This window comes from Nematolebias whitei, chromosome 9 (assembly GCF_014905685.2).
Source record: "Nematolebias whitei isolate Nwh7 chromosome 9, NemWhi1, whole genome shotgun sequence".
NCBI lineage: Eukaryota > Metazoa > Chordata > Actinopteri > Cyprinodontiformes > Rivulidae > Nematolebias > Nematolebias whitei.
Window position 1 is genome coordinate 20,480,223 of NC_056506.1, and position 25,987 is coordinate 20,506,209.

The window sequence follows — 25,987 nt, forward strand, 5'->3', positions numbered from 1 at the left end:
GCTAAGAAAGGACTCCCCACCCCCACATTTCCTCTGTCCCAACATGCAGAGCTGTGGCTGGACTGGTCAGCAGCATGGTCCTCATTATCATTAGACGCCATTTTCTGCCAAAGATTACAGACGACCCCTCCCCCAGGAAATGCATGCACACACACAAAAAAAAAAATCCAGCCCCCTCATCACCCCACCCCCAACTCTTTCCCAGTGGTCGGCGCATGCACACATACAGACCCACCCGCTCAACATCCCCCAGCCCAGCGCTGACCCCCTTGCCACTGCCGCGGCCCTCCTCCATCCACAGGATGAAAAAGGCAGAGGAAAGAGAGATGAGAGACTAAAGGACACAGGGTGAGGGCGAGATGGGGGCTGTCCTGACGCATTCCTCAGTTCGATCAAGTTTCCACCTTCACAATAATACAACCGCCTGAGACTTGCGTACCCAAACGCCGGCTCTGCTCACTCAGTGAGCAACAGTGTCCAAAATCATCCACTTTTGGAGAGGGTAGTCTATAAACTTTGCAAACAAAAGAACTTGCAGCCAAGAAAAGTGAAAAGAGCAGTGAGATAAGGCTTTAAAAGAAGAGTTAACAGGCAGGGATAAGACTTGTATGCAGAGTAAATAAAAACTTGACAAAATCTGATAAGCACTAAAAGACCATTAAGCAAATCTATATCCTGATCCTGCTTTAAACATTTCACTTCACCAGAATTATAAAGAACATGTTTAACAGTCAGCGTTTTAAAGAATAAGTATGCTGTTGTTAACATTTTCCTACTAGCACCAAATCAATTTTCTATGGGAAAAACAATCCTGACATGTTCCTTTGTTATCAAGAAAACAAAGTGTGGTTTATTAAGATGCATTCCCACATACTGTGTCCCCATCATAAGAAATGCTCTCTAGAACTATAATTATAATAATCCACATCGCTAAACTCTTACTAGAGCAATGCTTCTAAACAACCAAACTCCACACAAGTCCTGAAGATGCATTTAAAACAGATTACAAAGGATCCTTTTGAAAACACTTGTACAGGACCACTGAGATTTCGTCTCCGTGACAGTGGCTCTTCAAGTAAATTGAAAGTTTCACTCTCGGAACATGGAACACCAAAATGCTCAAAATTAAATAAATAAATAAAGCATTATGAAATAAGTATCTAATCTCATTATTATGACAATGTCATTTTTATTATTTTATTTCATAATTGTATTTTTCATGATGGCTTTTTTATGTCATAATTTTACTTTTCAGCAGAATGAGTTCAGCTGTCAACAGAAAGTTGGAACTTCACTCCCACTGGCTGATCCTTCACATCCATTAGTTTTCCTGCTGCTAACTGGTACAGCTAGCATAGCAGCTAGCATAGCAGCTAGCATAGCAGCTAGCATAGCAGCTAGCAGCGACTTGCTAGGTCAAGAGTCACGAAGGATGGCAGAGTTGCATGAACTTTGTTCAGCTCAGGTAAATTTAGCAGATCAAACAGAGGATCACGTTTTCAGAAGATACAGGTGTCGAGACAAAAAGTGATGGACTGAAAGAAAAAAAAAAAATCAAAATTGATAAGTGCTGTGGGAGTGCGCACGAGAGGACTCGCTATTTTAGTTCTTTGAATTTAACAAGACTAACACTAGCTGTACCAGTGAGCAGGTATTCAGGAAAACTAATGGATGTGAAGGATCAGCCAGTGGGCGTGAAGTCCAACCCACTGACTGTGATTGACAGCTGAAGTAGGGACGCACGATATTGGATTTTTTGTCGATATTCGATACGTTTAAACTTATTTGGCCGATAACCGATACTGATACTGATATTCTATATATGTTCCTTTGTCAGAAATTAGCCCTCTTATTTAGGCTTATTTGCTATAAAAACTGTGTAACAGCTGTAAGAGCTGGTGACATATATTCAGTAACAGACATATGATATGCATAGTACTTTGACTTACTGTATATAAAATAAAAAGTTTTAAATGTTATTTATTAGCATTAGTCCCATGTGATGCTGTCTCACTTGTGGAGGCTTGTTCCAAGTTTCTAGCTGCAGTGTGGGATCCTCTGCACTCCTGTGCCTTTTTAACTTCAAAGTTTTTCTCTATCCATTGTGCCATAAGACTAATCACAAATCATGCTAACGGGGCTAACACGACGTCCAAATGTCTGTGGTAAAACTCACCCAACAAGTCGTGCGATCTGCCATTAGCTTCTCAACGACGTCTGAAATGACGGCTTGAGACTCGGGTAACGTTACGTCGGAAAAATATCTCCGACTGCGGATGATGTAACGAGGCTCAACGTAGTCCATAAATCTTTGGAATCCGACATCCTCACCAACGAAAAATAAAACTTCCACACCGTCGACATTTTGAATTTTCCTCTCCACCGTGACATCAGGTAGGCGCATGTGACGTCATCACATTGTGCTACAACTTGGGCTTTAACAGACTACTCGAGTAATCTACACATCGATTCCTAGGACATCTATCGAGTTTTTTTTAATTTCACGTCATGTATTCATGGTGACGTCATCACGTTGCCTTTACGTCATTGCGTCACGTGATCCGAACCGGGCAGGTTACCAAATGGATTCCTCCCAGCAGATGGACTGAGCGGAGCAGGCCCAGTCTTGACAAACAGGTAGAAATACATCAATAGTATGAAAATATTTCACTAAAGATGAATCTTCTTGTTCAACTACCGTAGGGAAACAGAAAATGAATCAACTTCTTGACTGTTTGGAGCTCGTTGTGAACCGGTGTTACACCATATTCTGTGACCACTGTATGTGACTGTAGGGGGCGGTGTAGCATGCACGGTTGCAGGTCACAGAATATGGTGTAAAACCGGGTCCAATCGACGGAACCAGAACCAGCTTCCTCTGACCTCGTTTCAGAAACAAAAAGCAAAAAATATTAATCTCTAAACCTATAAAAAATCTATAAATATATTAATCTCAAAAACTAAACCTAATGCACACCACAGCTGGCGGTGGTGCGGGGTGGTCGACCCCCCCACTGTTTTAAGTTTCGTTTCTGACATGCCGCATGTTTCTTTCACTTTTGCAGCTTAATAATTATAACTAATAGTTTAGTTTTTTCTGTCTTATTTGCTGTATGATAAATGGTAGGAGCAGAACATACGCTCCCAATGTTTTGTTGGTCTTTTTTCCCAAAATAATGACTTTTTTTTACGATTTTATTTATTTATTTTTGTATCTTTAGATCCTATGACATCATCAAGTACTCAAGTTCTACTCGAGTTTTATTATGTTAATGTCGAGTTTAAAAATTATATAGTCGTTCAACCCCTAGCTGCAACGTCATCAAGTTGTGCTGCCGCTGCAGGCAAAAACAGCGCCTTTTATATCGGCGAGTTATTTTAATGGAATGGCTGATGTCCGATATTGAAATTTAACGCTAATATCGGCCGATACCGATACCATGCAGATAATATCGTGCATCCCTAAGCTGAAGCCGTTCTGCTGAAAAGTGGCATTATGAAATAAATAAGCCATCATGAAAAACAATTATGAAATAAATAAGCCATCATGAAAAACAATTATGAAATAAAAGAAAAATGAGTAATGTTTTATTTATTTATTTAATTTTGAGCATTTTCGTGTTCCACACGGACCTGAGCAAAAAAGTTATGCAGGACGAGCTTTTAACCCTGCTGATTGGTGTCTGAGGAAAATGTATAAAATGTGATTGATCCTGCCTGGAAGCACATACTGTATGCTCCACCAAGCCTTGTGATCTCAAAGTCACGCCCATATAAACACAGTGTGTGGCAGTTCACAGCTCAGAGGTTATGACCCTTTCAGTTCCCCCTGGTTGGTTGCATGAGTGATGGATCATGTGTGTGAGCGTGTCTACTGTTTCACTAGGACTCTTAGTAACATACTTCAAAATGAGAATATATTCTTTTTGCTGCAAACTAACTTCACAATAAAAAAATCGTACAAAGAAAATGAAATTGACAGAATATACTACTATCCACAGAGGAGCCAATTGTTTTTTTAACTGCATGAGCACAGGGACTTGAATTTTAAGTTGAAGCCAAATACCGTACATGTTGGGACTTTAGTATCATATCCTACCGTCATGCAGGCTTCCAACCATTTAGCGAGAAAATATTTGTTTTATCCAGAAGAAAACTAGGAATGCACCGATCCACCTTTTCCACTTCCGATACCTGATGACTATTATCGATCGATGCCAATCCGATACAGATCTGATGCAGGAAAACTGTGCTGAATACCGTTAAACTCAGCGTGCTCTTTGGGGTGAAATCTCTGGAGATGCTTGATTAAGTTGGTGGTGTTAGAAATGGAAGTTTTAGTGACACCCCCTGGAACCGTCGCTGTGCACGTATTGCACGTAGCTGTCGAATGTGTTGGCTGAGGTAGTGTGAAATAGTTCCAGATGGCCGATCTTTTTGCTCGCACCATTTTGAAAACTATCTGTGCAGTGAGTTCGCTAGCGCGTGACGTCACTCAGAGCACAAAGCATAGAATTAGAGTGAATAGATCTAGAATTAGAGTGAATAGATCTAGAATTAGAGTGAATAGATCTGCCCAGTCATGGATCGGGCACACTGGCACCGATACCCGATCCAGACGTTTTTCCGATATCGGGACTGATATCGACATGGGTATCGGATCGGTGCATCTCTAAAGAAAAGCTATTTGCAACTGGACACTGATTTGAGCCAACACAAAAATCACACTCTTACCTGGTCTTCTTGGGAGTCTTGGCCTTGGGTGTGGTGCTCTTGGCTTTTTTCTCCTTGGGCTCTTTGGGAGTCTTGGGTGTTTTGGGTGTCTTCGGAGTCTTGGGCTCTTTGGGCTCCTTGCCCTCTGTCTTCTCCTTTGGTTTCTTTTTCCGCTTTTTCTTCCCTTCCACTGGCGGCAAACTTCCTTCAACAAGTCCTGTGCCAGTAACCTGTTCACCCACATTACTTCCTGTTGCAGGAAATTCTGACTTGACTTCATCTCCTCCTTCCCTGGCTGCCTTTGCGCCTCCTTCTTTCTCATCTACTTTTGCTTTCTTTTTCTTCTTCTTTTTTGGCTTGGTCTCCTGATCACTTGGCTTCTCTGTGCTGATAGGTTGGTTGGGGGCTCCGGCACCAACCGCTGGCCTGTCAGGAACCATCATTGAGGCATCACCTGACAGGTCCGAGGGGGAATGCTGAAGAGGTGGAGAAAGACAACATTTTAAACTATATAAAAACCACAAATATTTGCATATAAAAAAAGAGGAGTATCAAAAACAGGAAGCTAATTTATCTACAGTTAAAATCCATTTTCCGTTCTAAATTTTAAACCAAGAACTTAAACAAATACTGATTTTACCATTTGACTTGCTAGTGACAACTATATTGCATATTTGGTCAATAAATTTAGCAATGTTGAATTGTTCACACTAAAACAAGTATTCAAATTGAAAATGTTCCAATTTTTAAACTTTAAAAAAAAAAAATTTATAAAAAAATTAATCAAAGTTTCATCAAATTTCTTGCTTGTTGGTTGACTTTATTTTGCAAAGTTGGAATTAAACCAGTAATAGCAGCTCACAGAGTGATTTCAAAGAACCGTCCGTCCATCCATCCATGAGCATGGCTGACACTTCCTACCTATCCATGACTCCCTGTTGCTCCAGTTTCCACCTCCCCCCAGCCTCATCCTCCAACGCCTTAGCAAACAAACCATCTGACACCTTATTTTGTCTCCCCCTTTGCTCTCCTGCAGACTAAAGCCCATCTTTGTGCTCCTTCCTCATGCAGCTCCTTTTTGCTCCCAAGTTTTCTGTGACAGGAAACTGGTTACCAGCTGTTGGAAGCCACTCCAGCTGCCTCTCCTTCCCTGTCCCTCTCTTCCATCCCTCCCTCCCTCCCTACTGCTTTCTCTCTCTCCAGCTGCTCAGGGTCCCAGTAGCAGATGGGAAATCAGGCATCATGACACGAATAAATTATCTCCATACTTCAAAAAGGCACAGCGAGGGAGAATGTGTGTGCGTGTGTCATACAACAGCCAGAGAGTATGCCTTTGAGAGTCAGTTGGTATGCACGTGCACATTTGTGTGTGTCCTTTTGGTGTATGTATGAGCATCAGCAAGTTTACGCACACACGTGCACACGCACACACACTTAGCATAGTTTGTTCATACGGAGCAGGAAGGAGTTGAGATGCCGAAAGTTCACTTCCATCAGAAGAATGCTAATGTACACACAAACACCAGAGTGCTGCAAGGTCACACATCACACAAACCTCTGCACACCCACACCTGCTGACACACACGTAAACTGAGCCATTTAGATGCACAAATGGGGGGGAAGGGAGGGGATCTTGGGGAGAGAGACAGATAGAGAGACAGTTGCAAAAGGTAGGAGATGGTGAGGGAGATGCAGTGCCAAGAGATAAATCTGTCCTCCTGCCAAGCTTCTTAGATATCAATCACAGGAATGACAATGGAGACACAAGGTGTGCACACATTGATGCACACAAACACATACACAAACGTCTGCTGCGTCAGGTTTGGTGTTCTGCAGTATAAATTTAACTCGGTGGCGTGCTAACTTGTACTCTTTCAAATCCTTCTCACCTTAAAATGGTCCTGCATCAGTACTAGCTTCCAAAACAGGTTAAAATAAAAGGCCGAGCATTCCTGGACAGAATGCATATCGCCCGCCGCTTTTCAAAACCACCATGATCACCACTCATTGTGACAAGAGGGGACAGAGGTATACACAATTGGGTCAAACTTTGCTAATTACATTGTGTGTATTGGTTAAATAAATCAAACATGAGCTTAATAGCTGTAATAAGATTGGCTGAGGTGCAGTTTGTGTTTATCAAGTTCAGTTGGCTTTGGCTGCCATCTAAAATCTGGTTGACTCTAAAACTTTGTAAGTATAGTACACTAAGTGATAACTTTTTGAAAGTAAAAAAAAATAAAAATCCACCCAGTGGTTCCTGAAGTACTTTGCCAACACAACAGACAAACCAATACAAACACACAGGCAAGGACAAAAACATCATTGCCCGTATGAATAACTGCAGTGGGCAATAAATGTCAGCAAAATTCATTTGAAATAATCTATAAAGAACACAAACATCAAACCTTAAAACTCCCAACTCACTTTATCCATCTTTATCTGTAGATCGGATGGTCACACCCATCTTTTGAAACACGATTCATCCAACAAAAACAGAACCATCCGTTTTAATCACCGATCTGTTTTTGTTTTGCTGCCACCTGTTGCCTACACATTCTGAAACAGGACCTGAAATGCATCTTATTCTACTCACGAGTTCAATAACAAGCCAAGTTAAAACGACCAAGGTGTTGCAGCAGTGACCAACAATTAGCTGCGATTGTTCTAAAACAAGGTTTAATATTCTACTTTACAACTCAAGTTCAAAGGTCACTAATTATTGGGCTGCCAGTAAATACTGTGCAGAGTTGAATGAACTTGCTCTCTAGTATGAAATGAGTTTTACACAATGACAACTACCCTCTGTGACGCTTAAGATAAATAACAGCTTGGGTCAGAGATGATAGTCACAAACAGAATGTAAACAACATGGTAAAAACCCAAAATTAAAATATATTTTACATGAAACAATGCTCAAATTTCATTACCTAATTTTTTTATTATTATAGCTCACAACATTCAATTTAAGACTAGTTCTTGTCCCCAAATCCAAGGCTGACGTATGAATTAAAATGACTTTTATACTCATAAGTAGTTATGATGGCATTACTAAAAATGTAAAGTTGTACATGAAAATATAACCTTCTCTTAATCAATAAACGAAGTGAAATATCTGCTCCTTCAGAAGTGCTTTCAATGTCCACAAAACTGTTCCAGCTGTGACAAATACAGTGGTGCTTAAAAGTTTGTGAATCCTTTATAATCATCTATATTTCTGCATAAATATGACCTAAATCATCATCAGATTTTCATACAAGTCCTTTGCTTTCAGTATTTGGTGTGAACCAAATAGGTCAAGCACCCTCACCTGCCTCCACCCTCATTTGCCCCACTCTGGGCCCTTGAACAAGGCCCTTGACCCCCACCATCTGTTCCCCCGGGCGCCCTAGATGGCAGCTCTCTGCTCCACACAGAGGGCTGTGGTAGCTCGGTGGTCTGTGGTTGCATCAGGAAGGACATCCAGCATAATCACCAAGTCTTCGTGCGACTCAGTTCGCTGTGGTGACCCCTGATGAAGGGAGCAGCCGAAAGAAGAAAACAATTTCCTTGAAGTGTTGATCAGTCCTGCACACCAGCTTGGGGGAATACTCGCCCATTCCTCCGTAGAGAACAGATTCAACTCTGGATGTTGGTGGTTTCCTCACATTAGCTGCTGCTTCAGGTTCTTCCACAACATTTTGAGGATTAAGGTCAGGACTTTGACTCGGTCATTCCAAAACATCAACTTTATTCTTCTTGAACCATTCTTTGGTAGAACAACTTGTGTGCTGAGGGTCATTGTCTCACTGCATGACCCACCTCAGTGTTTCCCCTAGATTACTTGCCTTGGCAGGGCGCTCGTACTTTCCACGATTTTTGTCGAGTGGGGTGGGGGAGACAGAAACATCCGTGTTGTGCACACTGTACATGTGGACAGTTGTCGACCAGGTGTGTGTGAAGGAAATGGCACAGTGTGAGGAAGACTGAGCGCTACCTCTGTAGCTTTTTAGCTAGCACATCTGTATTGCGTGCCGTTAGAGCTACGTCAGTAACACCAGTTGACGACTGGTGGTGGTGGTGGGGGGGTGACAGTTGGATAGGCAGGGCGCTTGGTTCTGTTGACAGGGTGGGGTGCCCCCTTGTATAATGGTAGGGGAAACAATGCACCTTCTCTTTAGATTCAGTTCATGAACAGATGTTCTGACATTTTCCTCTTGAATTCTCTGATATAATTCAGAATTCATTGTTCCATCAATGATGGCAAGCCGTCCTGGCCCAGATGCAGCAAAACAGGCCCAAACCATGATGCTACCACCACCGTGTTTCACAGATGGGTTGAGGTTCTTGTGCAGGAATACAGATTTCCTTTCTCCAAACAAACTTCATTTAAACCAAAAAGTTCTATTTCGGTTTCATCCGTGCACAAAAAATTCTTCCAACAGTCTTCTGGTTTGTCCACATGATCTTTATCAAACTACAGACGAGCAGCCATGTTCTTGTTGGAGAGCAGTGTCTTCTCCTTCAACTCTGCCATGAACCATTGATGTTCAGTGTTCTCCTGATGGTGGACTCATGAACATCAACATTAATGTGAGAGAGACCTTCAGTTGTTAGAAGTTACCCTGGGGTCCTTTGTGACCTTGGCCTATCACACTCCTTGTTCTTGGAGTGATCTTTGTTGGTCCACCACTCCTGGGGAGGGTAACAATGGTCTTTCCTCCATTTGTACACAATCTGTCTGACTGTGGACTGGTGGAGTCCAAACTCTTTACAGATGTTTTGTAACATTTTCCAGCCTGATGAGCATCAACAACTCTCTCTGAGCTCCTCAGAAATCTCCTTTGTTCCTCCATGATCCACTTCCACCAACATGTTGAGAAGACTTTGATAGATCCTGTTCTTTAAATCAAACAGGGTGTCCACTCACACCTGACCATCATCCATTGATTGAAAACACCTGACTCTAATTTCACCTTCAGATTAACTGCTAATCCTAGAGGTTCACATAATTTTACCACTCATTAACATGGAATATTGGATCATTTTCATCAATAAATAAATGACCAAGTTTAATATTTTGTCTCATTTGTTTCACTGGGTTCTCTTTATCTACGTATAGGACTTGTGTGAAGGTCTGATGATGTTTTAGGTCATATTGATGCAGAAATATAGAAAATTATAGAAGGTTCACAAACTTTCAAGCACCACTTTTTGCACATATTTGTGCAAAAACTGTCACTATTAAAGTGTACTTAAAATTACTTTACTTAAGATTTGTGTGTATACTAAAATGTCGGTTTAAATGTATTCTGTAAAAGATCTGAATGTACAAAATCTAAAGCAAATTGTTTCCCTCTATCCGACACCAAAATAAATAAATAAATAAAAATAAAAACTTGAGACCTGAATTTGCAAATGAAACCTGAGCATTTAGTGGGAAGAGAGCACTAACGTGTCACACACCACTGAAAGCCCACCAAAGGGAGGAAACTATCTTTGATATAACACTTATAGATCTCAAACAGTTTTGTTGTTTCAAGTTTGACTTGAGCTTGAAAGTGTTGAAACTCACCTTGGTTTCTTTACAGCTGATCTAATGCTTTCTTCTCAGTTCTGCATCATAATTTCTCTTATGTTTCAAATTGAATATTTTTTTAATCTCAAACAAATGTCACATCAAACTTTAAAGAATGATTAGACGAACCACTTTTTATTTTTTGTCCTCCAATTTCCTCCATTACTTGCAAAGTGCAAATAGAAATGAGTGACATCACCAAGCATAAAAGAGGCATTGGGTTGAAGTATTGGGCTGTATTTAGGAGTACAAGTACTAGAGGCTGGGATACCTCTAGCTGAAATCTTGCATGCTGAAAATATATATTTAGGACACAGATTTAAGCTACAATTTGTTCATCTTATTCCCCACCAACCAGATAATCTGAAGAAAAAAGCCGTGCTCAGTAAACAGTGAAAGTTCATCACACAGTAAATTGCTTCACCAAAACTACTAAAATGCTGCTTGTCAGAGAGTTGATAGTATTTTTCAAATATAATGTGACATAACTGATAACCGATTAATTCAACCTTTATTTAGACAGGTTAATCCCATTGAGCCTCGAGAACTTGTTTACAAGAGAGACCTGAAAATGGGGTGAACCAATAAATCAATTTCCTTAATTCTGGGTGATCGACAATCGTCTGATACTGATTTTATAAACAGATTTTACTGATTTTTTGTAGTTTTCACAGCAACTGTCTGAACTTCATTTCCATTTCAGAGCACTACCTCATGACCAGTTAAAACAAGTTAGTATTGTTTCCAGGATATTGTTCAAGGTTATGTTTTGCAACAAAATAATATTGTAAAATTGAAGTTGCATTGTGACTTTATAACACCTGAGCGTCACTTATAAAACTACATTGGTATTGGCCAAGATCTGAATCGGCAGGTCAGACTTTTTAGAGATGGGTGCTTGGCCAGAAAACTGCAATCAGTGCCACCTCTAGTACTTTCAGGTTTTCATAGTATTTTTAGACAAACAACAAATATTAATGTCAATTTCAAAATGTCTGTTGGGCAGTTTCAAAAGGAAAAAAAAAAACTATTTTACAAAAACATTAAAATAAATACATAAATAAATAAAAACAGGAGCAATCTAACAAATTTTGATGCTGGAAATATCTGGGGACACTCGTCAAAGAACTAAAATTAATGACAAGTTTTAAAAAGTTGAACACATTCAGCCTGTTGGATATTTAGATCTCCCACTGGCTCCATCATCTCAAACAGGACACGGCTGCACACGGAGAAGCTGCAGAATCTCAGAGAGCTAATGGTGTAGCAGCTCGCTGACTGCGTGAACGAGCGGGGGAGGGGCGAGACGAGCACGTCATGTGTCAACTGGAGTGCTGCACGCAACACTGCGTGTGTGTGTGTGCACACGCGCGAATTGTAGAATAAAGGTCATAGCACAACAGTCTACCAGAGAGCTGTGACCTTGAGATGCTGACGAAGGCGATCATGCACGTGTGTGTGTGTGTGTGTGTGCGTGTGTAATAACCATGCTTAGTGAACAGATGGAGCTTAGAGTACCAGACATACAGTCATCATGACTGACTGACCAGCTTGGTGTGTGTGTGTGTGTGTGGCCTTTTCTAACAAGTGCATCATGAGAGAAGTCCTGCCATGTCTCTCTCTCTCTCACACACGCATGCGCACACACACGCACACACACTTCTGCAGTTAGGCTATCCTATTTCCCAAGGCAGACCAGACTTTCTGTTCCAGACCAAACTATCGATGCTTGCGTGTGTGTATATGATGACGGGAGCTGCCGGGCCTGCAGCTAAAGTCAGGACGGCACATGCAGCGCACCCAGGCGAGAAGTGGGGCTCACCAGTCAACCTGGCATCTAGGTCAGGAGTCCTGGATAAATTAACTGTGACGGCTGAAATGTCAACCAAGGAACACAGCGGCGCAGTCTTGGAGGTGGGGAGTAATAGCTGAGAGAAGGGGTGCAGAGTGAATAGAAGAAGGGGACTGGCTCTGTGTTTGTGTGGCCACAGGGCTGCTATTGTGTATGAATGGGTCAGTGGAGAAAGGGGGCTTTGAGCAACAAAACAAGCTAATGGAAGGCGAGAGCACATGACACAGTTGTGCACACTCAAAGACACAAACATGGCTGTTACCACTGAGAACTGCTAACTTCTTCCCATCAGCTCTACCCTCCTCCTTTCACTTGCTAAAGATCCTGGGCTCATTTTCTTTCCTCAGATCCTTGCTTGTTTTCTCACATTTAGTTTCCCCCCTCACTTCATCAACCAACGCTTTATATTTATTAACATTTGTCAGCATTTTTTTTTCTTAACTCTTATTCTGCACATTCGGCTACACTACATTAAGTTAGTGATGACACCCTTAAAGTGGACGAGACAAATGGGGAGAAAGACAGACAAGTGGAGAGAGAGAGAGAGCGGAAAGAGAGGAGACGGGGAGGAGGGAGAGACAGGAAGGGAGGTTTCCTCCACAGAGGAGGAGGGGAGTAAAACCAAGAGCAAGAAGAGATTATGCTGGTGGCGCCTCTGTTAGTGTGTGTGTGTCTATGCATTTGTGTTGCACGTGTCTCAGGATATGCTGCTCACAGGAAGCAAACAGCTGCAAAAATCCATTTCCCTCACGCACACACGGAAATACAACCACACACCAGGCCGAGAGCCGCAAACAAAAGCTGCAAAAAGCACAGTGATGTGAAGAGAACGCAGAAACACACACACAAAACCCCTGTGATCAAGTCCAATACACCGCTGTGTTCTCAAATGTCATGCACGCACACACACGTGAACACACACGCACTTCCCTTAGACTCCAAACAGACGTTTCCCCACCCACATGAAAAATAAACACTCACATGAAAAACACCCACACACAAAAACAAACGCACAGAGTCTTGATCTCACACACTCGCAGCGTTGCTGCCACATCAAAGTGTTTGTCTGATGGAGACTCACCTGTATGTGAGGCACTTTCTGTGGGGTAAGAGGGGGGGAGGAGAGAGGGTGGGAGGTGGAGGCTGCCCATGGGTGGGAGGCCTGGTTGGAGGGAGGGGGCGTGCTCTGCAGGTGAAGAGGGTGTGGGGGCAGATGCCCGTGCTGCGTTTGAGTGCTTTGGGTGGGTGGAGCTAAACCCTGGTTAGGGGCAGGGACTCCATGTTGACTGATAGGTGGACCCTGGAAACCCATGGAAGCAGGCTGCATAGGCTGCCCCCCTCGAGAGGCCTGTTGGGTCTGGAGTAGACGCTGGTCTCCACCCTGGGTGACTGAGGCTTCATGAGGCCCTGGAAAAAGAAGTCAACGATTTTATCACCATTTAAATTTTGCTTCCTTAAAGTTGGCTTCTTCCGTTTCCCGCAGTGGACAGAAAATCAGTTTAAAAATAGACATCGCAAAACACGACAGACGAGCTTAACGCAGCAATATGATTTCAAGGCTTCAGAGAAGCTTTCAATCGACGGGTCAAAAAGTGATGAAAATGTCTTAATGGGAGTGGCAGGAGAGATCAAACCTCTCCAGTTTTAGATTACCTCCATTGGCTCCCTGTCAATCCAGAATTTAATTCAAAATCTTTCCCGACCTACAAAACTCTCAACAACCTGGCTCCATCTTATATTACAGATTTTATTGTTCCATATTTTCCTAACAGAGCACTTCGCTCTCAGGCTGCAGGTTTACTTGTGGTTCCTAGAGTTTCCAAAAGCAGAATGGGAGGAAGCTCTTCCAGTTATCAGGCTCCTCTCTTGTGGAACCAACTTCCAGTTTCTGTCCGTGAGGCTGACACATTGTCCAGTTTTAAGACTGGGATTAAGACTTTCCTTTTTGATAAATCCTATAATTAGGATTGGCTTATTATTCTGACATAGGCTTTGACCATCCATCCATTATCTTCTACCATCTATTTTGGGTCACGGGGGTCGCCGGGGTCACTGTGTGGGGGGCGGGGTACACCTGGACGGGTCTCCAGTCCATCACTGGGACACCTAGAGACAAACAACCATTCAATCTCTCACTCACACCTAGGGACAATTTAAGAGTTACCAATAAGTCTAACATGCATGTTTTTGGTCTGTGGGAGGAAACTGGAGTACCTGGAGAAAACCCATGCATGCACGGAGAGAACATGCAAACTCCACCCAGAAAGGCACCCGGACCAGGATTTGAACCAGGGACCTGCTCGCTGAGAGGCTCCACCAGTTGCGCCACTGTGCTGCCCAGGCTTTGACTAATGGAGAACAAACCAACCTAATTTCCTTAAATGAATTGTTAAAATTCAATAGTTTTCATTTGATACCATTTCTATCATAACGTGATTCTTGACCTGCCATTGTGTATCTGTTCCTCCTTCCTGTTCCTCTCAAACCCAGCCAGTCAAAGCAGATGGCCGCTTGTCCTGATCCTGCTGGAGGTTTCTTCCACATGAGGGAGTTTTTCCTTTCCACTGTTGCCTTCGTACTTGCTCAAGACGAGTCTGCGATGAAGCTAAATTCAAAGCAGTCTGCTCCTCAGATAAATAGTGTTAACTTACTTTTTATATACTATATAAATGTTTCTGTTCAGTGCCCTGAGATGACTTCTGTTGTGACTTGGTGCTATATAAATAAACTGAATGAATTGAAAATAGATAGGTTCAAAGATATCCTGATGCATGCTTATAGGTTCAAAGAGTTAGGAAAATCTTGCTTGAGGGCAACATCTCTGCCCCTGAGCAAAATCCCTCCAACTCTGCAGTGTGGAGGCTGAATCACTCTGTGTCTAAGAAGTCAAAGCAAACAAAGATATTCTTTTTCAAATTTGTAATTTTTTTTAATACATATACTCCCATTCCCTCTTTATAGGGAGTGGTGGTGCAAACAAGTAACAAATGTTAATATACCTTTATTAAAACTTCTGTGCACCACAGCTCGCTTAACTTCTTTTTGCGTCATCTACAGATTAATTACTTTTAAATTACCAGATTATGGCCCATATGAAACCCATAAATACCCAATGTGGACAAAGACCCACTTTCTGCTGCTTACCTTGCTGTTGCTGCAGCCTATTTGGACCCATTTGTGGACCACGCTGCGGCCCCATGCCAGGATACATTTGGCCTGCATTGGGGGGCATGTGGGGCTGCTGGTGTTGGGGGTGTGTGGCAGTTAATGGGGTTTGGGGAGTTCTTTGTGCATGGGTCATAGTACTGGGTGGAGACTGCAGGGCTGTGTATCCTGCAACCTCTGATGGAACAGGTAATCCTGCGCTAGGGGGTCTGCCCTGTTGGGGAGGAGGGGTTGGAGTTCCCAAAACCCGCATGGGAGACATGGAGGAGGGGGAGGAGAAAGATCCCTGAGTTTGGGGGGCAAGGTGCGATTGGGGCTGGTTTGGGGGCTGGGATAGGTTCTGGGGGTGGTTGAGGGGGTGCATAGGCTGGCCTTGTTGCCCTGCCTGCTGCTGCATGGAGGCAGAGAGAGTCTGGTGTGGCGGTCCTGGGGGGTATCGTTGTCCCTGCTGCCCGGGTGCTGAACTTGTTCCCTGGCTGAACCTCTGGCCGAGCTGCCCTGATCCCAAAGCCTGGCTGGTGTTAGCACCGACAGCAGCATTAGCACCCTGGCCCATCCCAGGTCCCATAGCAGCATACTGGGCCTGATAGCCAGGGTACTGAGCACCCCCAAATGGTGCCATGCCCTGTTGGTGCTGGTGGGGGTGTGGAGGCTGTCTGGAGGGGGAGTGTGGGTATCGAGGTGTGTGGCCCATATTGGGATAGCCCTGGGATTGTGGCTGAGGCTGGGGATGTCTCATCTGGACCCCTCCCATCCCAACATGTCCTAAGTAGTGAGATGGGTCCTGAGCAGGAGGGGGCACCATACTTTGAGAAGGGTAGTGTTGGTTGATGCGAGAAGTACTTGATGTAGGTGGACCTTGAATCCCTGCATAACTTCCTTGAGACATCTGGTAGCCCCCCATCTGACTGGGGCCGCCTCCTGATGGTGCTGATGACTGCTGATATACAGATCTGCTCTGCTGCTGCTGGGCCCAAACTCCACCTCCACTTCCTCCTCCCCCCGCATCACTCTGGTACCCATGATGAGTGTTGCTAGAGTTGGCTGGGTTATAGTGGGAGGTCATTCCATTCAATGCCGTGTTCACATTCGGTGGCCCCTGGCTAGGACCATTCTGAGCCATCATTCGTGCTCCAGGTGCACCAGGTTGATCATAGCTGGAGTAGGGGCCGTGTTCATACATTTGACCCAACTTGGACTGCCCTGGTCCAGGCCCAGTGCCGTGCAGCATGCCTTGGTGGTAACTCCTGTTCCCCTGGTGCTCATGGTTCAGTGAAGAATTGGTCTGCTGGGTTAGAGGGTTGGCTTGACCAGGGGCTGGCTGCTGGGGAAAGCAGTCTCCTAAACCATCTAATCCATCTGAGAACAACCCTGCATCATCCCCAAATAAACTCAACATCCCTGGGTCCGCCATGGCTGGGTGGTGGGCCCACAGGTGTGAGGTGTGTTGTGCAGTTAAGAGCTAATCTGATAGCTACTAATTTGAAGCTTTCAATTCCATGGTCCTCATCAAGGTTCCTGGAGACATTTGAAAAACAGAACAGAGAAAGCAGAACACAAAATGTGGAGTTAGTGGATGTGTTAAAAAACAACTACCGGTACTTTATACTTGTAAAATCAGGTTATTAGACATTGAACACCAATTAACAAGAATTAATCCATTAATTAAATAATTGTGCACAACTAACCACCACATTCAACAACAATTTAAATATCTTCTAATGAAAGAAGAACCAATAAACCAACCATTCTGGTCACTCCGTAGAACTAAAAATTCAAATGCATGTTCCAATAAAATACGACTTCTGACAGACATTTATTACAATTTAAAAGCAAGACGACTGGCAGTAATGTTAAACGTACATAACATCACAACTTGGGAAAGCAGGATTTCACGTTTAAACTAATTTGATAATTTTGGTAATCCCATTAGTTGTTACACAGACACAAAAATAATCTTACTACTCATCTGTGACAATCGCAGACAAAATAAATAAATGAACACAAATGCAGTAAGAGTTAAAACGTTAAAGCACCCTCTTCACTCAGACACACATTTTGCATTAGCCTACCCCCATCTCCATTTTACAACCAAACAAAGGAACTTCTTTCTTTACCAACACACACTTGGAGTCATTGAGTGTGTGTTTTTATGAGTGTGTGTGTGTGTTAGAACAAAGGGCCGAGCAGATGCAGCTCTGTTTGAACAGCAGCAGCTGCCATCCAGCCAGAAATTAGCCAACCAACAGGGCAGAGACTTTACGTACACCAGTCAGTCTGACGGCAGCCCATTCAAGAACTACTCAGGCAGTCTAGGCAGATGTTTCGAGACAAGGGAAACAGCCACCTGCCTCCTTCTTCTTTTGAGTTTATGGATTTTATTTTCCACATAAAATGCAAAAAAAATATAAAAGGAGGAGTTTATTTTAGTATAAAAATAACTGCATTTGTTAAAATTAGAACGACTGACCTGAATTTAATCATCCTCCCCCTCATTCAGCAGCCAACGCAACACCCCATTCTGCACGAGGGTGAGGGTAGGTGGATCTAAGCATGCCTCAATGAGTTTGTGTAGTGGAGAGCAGGACAGGGAGGAGGTGGGGGAGGTTTGCTTGTTGCTTCTATGCCGTGCAAAAACAACACCCAAGCCAAATTGCACCGCCACAGAGTTTCCCTCCCCCCCTGCACCTTATTTCTTTATTCCTCCATACTTCTACCCTCCCTCCCACCATTTTTCCTCAACCACTTCTGGGTTCGTTGCATAGCCTGGCAGGTACCAGGGACCAAACATTCATCATGTCCTCACACAAATATGCTTTTCAATACACATTTGGTGTCACTAAACCCATTTGTGCCCCATAAATATCCATCCTGTTAATTTATTGCAGTAGCTTAAGTAAGTGGAACTGAAGTGGTGGATTTAGAAATGCACTAGCAGCAGGCTAACAACTGAGTTTCTGTCTTCAGGTCATCGCAGACGAGATGTGGGTAACATCCAGCGCAACGCACATCTTTCTATATTTTTTACACCTTACGTGGCAGTGCATGTCATTGCTAAAATTTGTCAAAAATCACGACTTCACAGAGCTGCACCCTGCCACCAGACAGATGTTTTCTCAGCTTTACTCAACTGGATAAAGCTAAGAGCTGATTGGTCCAGATGCCTTTCATTCTTTCCACCATCTGCTCATGTTAAAACTCTGAACGCTAAAATCTACTTACAGTATTGCGAAGTTCACATTTCTACAGTCTGGATGTAAAGAGAGTACTCCACAACCAGCAGACCGTTTCTTCATGTATTCAATATTCTGTTACAAACTCAGAATATTTAAAAGTTGGACATTCAGAAAAGTCTCTCGACTAACTCGAGAACTTAAATCAGCATGACACAGGTTTACAGTCAGGTTTTCACGCTTCCTGCGAGGAGGTGCAACACCTCCTGTACAGAGCAGTCACTCTTGATGTGTAAATAAGATTAACAAGCCTTTTAACATCACGTTTGTCTGAACAATAAACAACGCCAACACAAAAGCTTCAGCTTGAAAAGGTCAGTAAAATGCAAAGACGTTTTTATTTATTTAAGCCTCGACACTGAAGCAGTTGTCTGTAGATTTTAGCTCACTGCAGATTACACGTTCAAAACAGACTAAATGCAAATAAACAATTTAAAAGAGGAGTTCGTTTTCTTTATTAGATCACCTCAATTTCAATATGAACTCTTCGTACTTGATATAAACTTGTAATGTTTTGCATGTAGTTGTGTCAAGCTAAGACTGAGACATGCACTACAACGTGGCCTTACATTTTTTTTAAGTCAATAGTAAAACGGGCTGGGCAGAACACAGAGATTACATTTATATGTGTATTTTCCACATGATATAATGGACCTGTTGTCCCCGTGATGTGGCCACAGATAAACAGCAGAAAATGGATGAATGGATATAAACAGATAACGTTTATTGTGACTCATCTGACACAACTGGTTTCCCCATAAAGCCATATTAGTTAGTCCATTTCTTACTCACAGCACCACTTCTACATTTCAAATGTTATTTATTAGCAAAACTGTGAGCCAAAGACTTGTTAACAGTAGCACCATGTAGTATTAAAGGTAATGGGGACTGGCAATCATAAGAAAAACACTTCTAACTCGACCCCCCCACCCCACACATGCATGCACACGTTCATACTTAAGAACAGTTAAGTCACCGATCAACCAAATGCAAGTTTTTGGACTGTGAGAGGACGGAGTACCCAGAGAAAACCCATGCGTGCACAGGGTGAACATCCAAACTCCACAGAGAAACACTGGCCAAGTTTTAAATCCAGCATCTTCTAGCTGTGAGATGATCATTTCAACCACTACACCACTATGCCACAAACTGGAGTTTTCCAATAGAACCCTTCAATAACCCATTATGTGCACTCATCACAAACCCATTTCTAATGTATTATTACTTTGTATTCTTTGAGCCCTAAAAACAAAAATAAATTAAAAGATTGCTTGGAGGCAAATGCCCAGCTGACAAACACACAAACACAGGATGCACCAATTGTGTGGGGCTAGGAGGTGCCGTCTATACAACTTTAAAAAGATGATGTGTGAAGTGTCCTGGTGCTGCCAAATGTATCAGTCCACCGAGAGTTGACTGAATGTATGGCTGACTAGATGTGCTGATCAGGCTGACTGATGCATTCAAAATGGGCTGAAGTCTTTCCTTTTTGATCAGTTCTACAGTTTGTAGGGGTGTAACGGTACATGTGGGTGTATTGAACAGTTTCAGTAGAGCATGTTCGGTTCGGTCCACCTGTGTACCGTTTCAGTTATTTTTACACTCATTAAATTTTATTAACGAGAGATTATGCACCGTGGAACTTAAGTTCCTAAGCGTGTTTCAGCACGGCGCTATTGCAGCACGCGCAGCATTAGCATTCTAGCATCTCGTTGCGGTCTCCCGTTTGGAAACATTATGGCTTTCTTGTTAAAAGACAAGTGAACAAATCCAAAGCTGTGTGTCGACGTTGTTTCACGGAGAGTGGATCTGCAGCAGCAACACGTCTAACTTGTTAACGCTCGTGAAACGACATCATCCGAACATGAACATCTCTTCTAAAGTTGGTGCAAAGACCGATAACGGCAGCATTTATCCATCCATTATCTTTCACCCGCTTCTTCCATTTTGGGTCACGGGGGTCAAATGTCCAGCATTCACTGTGCGAGGGGCGGGGTACACCCTGGACAGGTCGCAAGTCCATCACAGGGCCAGCAGCAGCATTTAAACAACATTTATCAGGTAATTCAGATCGGTCCAGAGCAACAACACAAGTTGTAGGAGTTTTTAAAGCTCTGGATCTACGTCCGTATTCTGCTGTTGATGCGCCGGATTTAAAGTTATTGAGGCCCGCTACGACATCCCATCACATCAACACTTCAGCCAAATAGTTGTAGCAGCACTTTATGAAAAAGCTAAAACTGATATTGTCAACAAGACCTGGACCAGATTAAAGTTCTGCCCTGATGATGATGACCGAGAGATTCAACCACCTCATAACAAACAATGGTCGTTCAAGAAGAGGTATTGTTATTTTATTATTATTATCCAATTAACTTTTTTATTTAAAATGATAATCTTAACTCATTTGTTTTACTATTTGTGTTTTATTTCCAGTCTGGGACAGAGATAGCAGCTGAGTCTTCTTCCTCTTCAGGGAAATCCACCAGAGATCACCTCCAGCTAAGAAGTCTGTGATGAGTGAACTCTGAACTTTTCCAGGGACCTGTCCCACCTGTGGGAGCAGGTCCAAGAGGTTGTGAGTAATGAGGCCAAATACAGCCACACTGCAAAATTATCAAAGCTCTACCTCTTTATTCCTGCCACCTGTTGTTAGTGAGCAGTTTTCTCCACCGCTGGAGATATTCACTGTAACTAGATCTGTGATTTTGGCAGAAAATGTGGACAAGTTGGTCTTTTTGGCCAAAAACTTAAAACTTGATTAGTTTGATTGTGAACAGTCTGTTGCTGCTTATTGTTCTGGATCCGACTGTTATTGTATTTATTAAGATTTTTATTACTGTTAGTATAGTCTATTTATTGTAAAGAGTGACTTTTATTTAAAATATCATCCAGATGGGTCACTTTTATTTATTTTTATACAAACATATTGTTTACTTGGCATATTTTCAAAATAAACATTTAGTAAGTTTTCATTTTGGCCTTTTTTGTACCAAAAATGAAGCGAACCGAAAAGTGATTTTAGCGTACCGTTACACCAGTAACAGTTAGGGTTGGCTTTGGTTTCCTGAGCCGGCCCTTAATTATGCTGCTATAGGCCAAGACTGCCAGAGGACAGATTGACCACGTTTCCTCTCTGCTGCTGTCTTTACTTGTTCTACTCTACCTGTTTGTATTTGTAAGTATTTTTATCTTTAACGTGTTGGTGTTTTTTGTCTTTCTTCAAATAGAAAGTACACCTGGACCTGCCTTTCTGTGTTTGCATTTCTTCTTCCTGTCCTCTCAAATCCCAGCCTGTCCAAACAGATGGCCGCTCGTCCTGAGCCTGGTTCTGCTGGAGGTTCCTTCCTATTAAAATTGAGTTTTTCCTTCCCACTGTTGCCTTGGTGCGAGACTGCGACGAAGTGAAGATTCATCACAATCTGCTGCTTCCTTAGATGGATAACTTTTACTAGTTGGCTTTTTATGTATGTGAATTATGTGAATGTTTCTGAACAGTGCCCTGAGACGACTTCTGTTGTGACTTGGTGCTATATACAGTAAATACACTGAACTCAGCACCAGTGGTATAAGCCAGGGTTGTCTAACTCACTTACAAAAGGGGGCAAAATTAAAACCTTTTTCAAACTAAGGGCCAGTTTCTACATTAACTCAAGTTAGAACAGCTTTTCTTGGTCGTTTCCTCAACAAGAATTTGATTGGTCTCATTTAATGTTCTCAGTTGCACTTTTGACATCATAATCAAAGATTACAGGAAAAATTCAAGTGATAAAAGCATTTTACATTTAACATATCACCTTGGGGGCCAGATAAGATGTCAATGAGGGCCACATTTGGCCCCCGGGCCTTGAGTTTGACACGTGTGGTATAAGCATGATATACAGTCCATCTATGCTCTGCACATATAGATTTGCTCAGTAAAATTAACTTTGTTTGGTTGCAAAATTTGTGATAGACTGAAACTATGTCATACAAAAGTTTGGACTTTTAATATTGACTAATGCAGCTACTTTCACACCAGCATGGTATTTTTTGACAATGACTTGTTTTAAAGACATTAAAAATCAATTTAAATAAATGGATCACCATTTGAGGGTGAGAGAAGCTATAGCTGAACACTATAATTGTATTGCGTGTAGTTCGGAGTCTAAGCTGAGCTGCTAATCTCTGCTCCCTGTCCTGAAGTGGCATAGCAGAATGAGGGGTAGGGGATTCAGTAAGCGGAGCGATCTGTTTTGTTTATAGGGTGGGGCACCCTCCTTGGATAATGGTAGGGGAAAAACGGATTTATTATTTGGCTATTAGCCTAGATTTATACTCTTTTCTTTATATTCCATTCTAGGGCTACACATCCATCCAGCCATTATCTTTACTCGCTTCTTCCTTTTTGAGTCATGGGGTCACTGGTGCCCATATCTAGCAGTCACTGTGCAAGAGGCGAGGGACACCCTGGACAGATCTCCAGTCCATCACAGGGACACATAGAGACAAACAACTATTCACACTCTCTCTCACACCTAGACAAAATTTAGAGTTACCAATCAGCCTAACATGCATGTTTTTGGTCTGTGGGAGGAAACCAGAGTACCTGGAGAAAACTCACACATGCAAGGAGAGAACATGCAAACTCCACCCAGAAAGGCCCCTGGTCCGGGGTTTGAACCAAGGACCTGCTTGCTGAGAGGCAGCAGCTCTACCAACTGCGCCACCGTGCTGCCCCATTATCACAAAAATATTGTCAATGCAATATCATGAAGTACTGCTTGTACTGCCATAACTCGTAAGCCTTTATAAATCACTGCTGAGCATTTGTTCTGCATTTTAATAATATATTTAGTAAATTCAATGAACTCCCACTGGACCTGGAACAACAAATAAACTACTGTGATCCCTCACCTATCACGGGCGTTATGTTCCAGAGAACCCCGCGGTGGGTGAAAATCTGAGAAGTAGCGACATTATATTTATTTTATTATTTATACAGGGTTAAGTCTTTACAAACCCTTCCCACACTCCTACAAACTTTTTATTCTTTCATTAACACTTCATATGCTCAACACTTTGGCGATGAAGACAAAGGGATGAATGTGCAGTCCTGCACAGCATGTACAGTACACACAACATTACAAAGAGTTTAAAAATCCTGCGGTAGAGCAAAGCCGCAAAAAGTGAATTGCGATATAGCGAGGGACTACTGTATCTTTAACTTTTGACAGAACATCACTTCAAAATAAAATTTTAAGACATTGCCTGATCCAACTTTGAGAAATTAAAATAAAACCGCAAATAACAGCCTCAATGCACAACATGATCATCACCACTTAGCTCGTAGGCAAAACCACAACAACTTCTAAATTATTTATTTTTTACATCAACTGTACTAGTATTTTTTTTTTTTATAAAACTTGTTAAGCTACCGAGTGACCATCACTGTACTGACCTCTAATCAAAAACTGTTTGGCAATAAGGTGGTCACTAGATTATTAGAATATAAAAAATAAAAATCAACATTTCAAATTACAAAAGAAAATTTATATTTAATACCAAAGGTAAAGTCAAAATTCAAATATGAAATAGTTGCGGTTTGTTAACAAGAATACGCAAGTGGAAAAATAAGGAAACATGGTTAAATTTTAAACGTTACTAGAACAGTCTTCTTCCACCTGCGTAATATCACTAAAATTAGAAACATCTAAAAATGATGCAGAAAAACTGGTTCATGAATTTGTCACATCTAGACTGGACTATTGCAATGGTTTATTATCTGGGTGTCCAAATATTTCTTTAAAACGTCTTCAGATGATCCAAATTGCTGCTGCCAGAGTCTTAACTGGAGTTAGTGGGAGAGACCATCTCTCTCCAGTTTTAGCTTCTCTCCATTGGCTCCCTGTCAAATCCAGAATATAATTCAAAATCTTACTTCTAACCTACTAACCTACAAAGCTCTCAACAACCTAGCTCCATCTTATATTCAAGATCTTATTGTTCCATATTTTCCTAACTGAGCACTTCGCTCTCAGACTGCAGGTTTACTTGTGGTTCCTAGAGTTTCCAAAAGCAGAATGAGAGGAAGATTTTTCAGTTATCAGGCTCCTCTCTTGTGGAACCAACTTCCAGTTTCTGTCTGTGAGGCTGACACATTGTCCAGTTTTAACACTGGGCTTAAGACTTTCCTTTTTGATAAATCCTATAGTTAGGGTTGGCTTGTTATGCTGCTATAGGTTTAGACTACTGGACCAAATTGACCTCATTTCCTTAAATTAATTGTTAAAATTGAATAGTTTTCATTTGATACTATTTCTATCTTATGCGATTCTCGACCTGCCATTGTGTATCTGTTCCTCTCAAACCCAGCTGGTTGAAGCAGATGGCTGTTTGTCCTGAGTCTGGTTCTGCTAAAGGTCTCTTCCTCATGAGGGAGTTTTTCCTTTCCACCGTCGCCTTCATGTTTGCTCAAGATAAGAGTTCTGTGATGGAGTTAAACTCAAAGTAGTCTGCTCCTCAGATAAAGTTAAATTATTATTTTTATACATGAATGTTTCTGGTCAGTGCCCTGAGACGACTTCTGTTGCGACTTGGCGCTATAGAAATAAACTGAATTGAACTGAATTATTTCCATAAGTAAAGAATAAAGCAAAAAAATATTTTGCATGGCTAACTATTAAAATACACAAACTAGACTACAAGTCTTGGTGGACAATGCCCCTCTTGGGGTCTTTTCTTTCATACAGGGATTCAGTTCATTTAGAGTACCGTTAGTAGAGGAATATCCTGTAAAAAGCAAACGCCACAAACCTCCATACTGTGTAACCTTTAGGTATAGATGTACCAGATGATCTCAGTTTTAAATTAGCCATGACCGTATAAAACTTTCAGATATGTCAGATATCCCCATAGTTCTTCAAACATACGGACAGCTTACAATTTGTTCACAATAGTAAAAACACAAACGCTGCAACTTTAACGTGGACCAAACGAGACACAAGGAATCATTAAAAAACACTTTTCGGGACAACAAATGTAACCATACAACTAGAATAACCCTCGAGTTGAAACGACCATTAAAACGACCCCTACCTTTAGCCACTTTTGGTGATTTAATGAATGAAACCCAGTCAGCCAGGTCTCCCAATGATGTGTGCAGTCGCAGTATACCACAGAATAAGGAGCGGTGGGGTGTACAACTAAGACACAAGTATATTTGTGTAAAATTAGGCATTAAATGTGAACCAGACACCATTCTCAAAGTGCCGTTTTTAAAACAGCATATGAACTTCGTTCTTTTTTGGCTACCCAATAATTCAAATGCAAGGTGATGTGAGCAAATCAGTCCTCCCACTGCTTGTTAACTCCTAAATCTTGGAGCCAGCCGGTCACAAACAACACGTTTTCACTTGGTCAGACCATTGTACCACTGTGCAGGTGAAAAGCTTCAATGGATCAACTTTGTGCACCTATTCTGCGTTG

The 25,987-nt window shown here is 42.1% G+C and overlaps 2 protein-coding genes across 3 annotated transcripts in view; one reads left to right on the forward strand and one right to left on the reverse strand.

Moving 5' to 3' along the window:
- Positions 1-25,987, reverse strand: part of chd7 (chromodomain helicase DNA binding protein 7) — a 134,013-nt gene that overhangs the window by 89,966 nt on the left and 18,060 nt on the right. For both annotated transcript variants that reach the window (XM_037682118.1, XM_037682117.1), the window contains exons 2-4: positions 15,267-16,805; positions 13,204-13,529; positions 4,735-5,189 (exon numbers count right to left, since the gene is read on the reverse strand). In XM_037682118.1, the coding sequence (XP_037538046.1) occupies positions 4,735-5,189; positions 13,204-13,529; positions 15,267-16,701 (2,216 nt within the window). In that variant the 5' untranslated portion in view covers positions 16,702-16,805. The remainder of the gene's footprint in view (positions 1-4,734; positions 5,190-13,203; positions 13,530-15,266; positions 16,806-25,987) is intronic.
- ca8 (carbonic anhydrase VIII) overlaps positions 1-25,987 on the forward strand; it is a 170,745-nt gene that overhangs the window by 57,640 nt on the left and 87,118 nt on the right. The gene's annotated exons all lie outside the window — the stretch shown is intronic.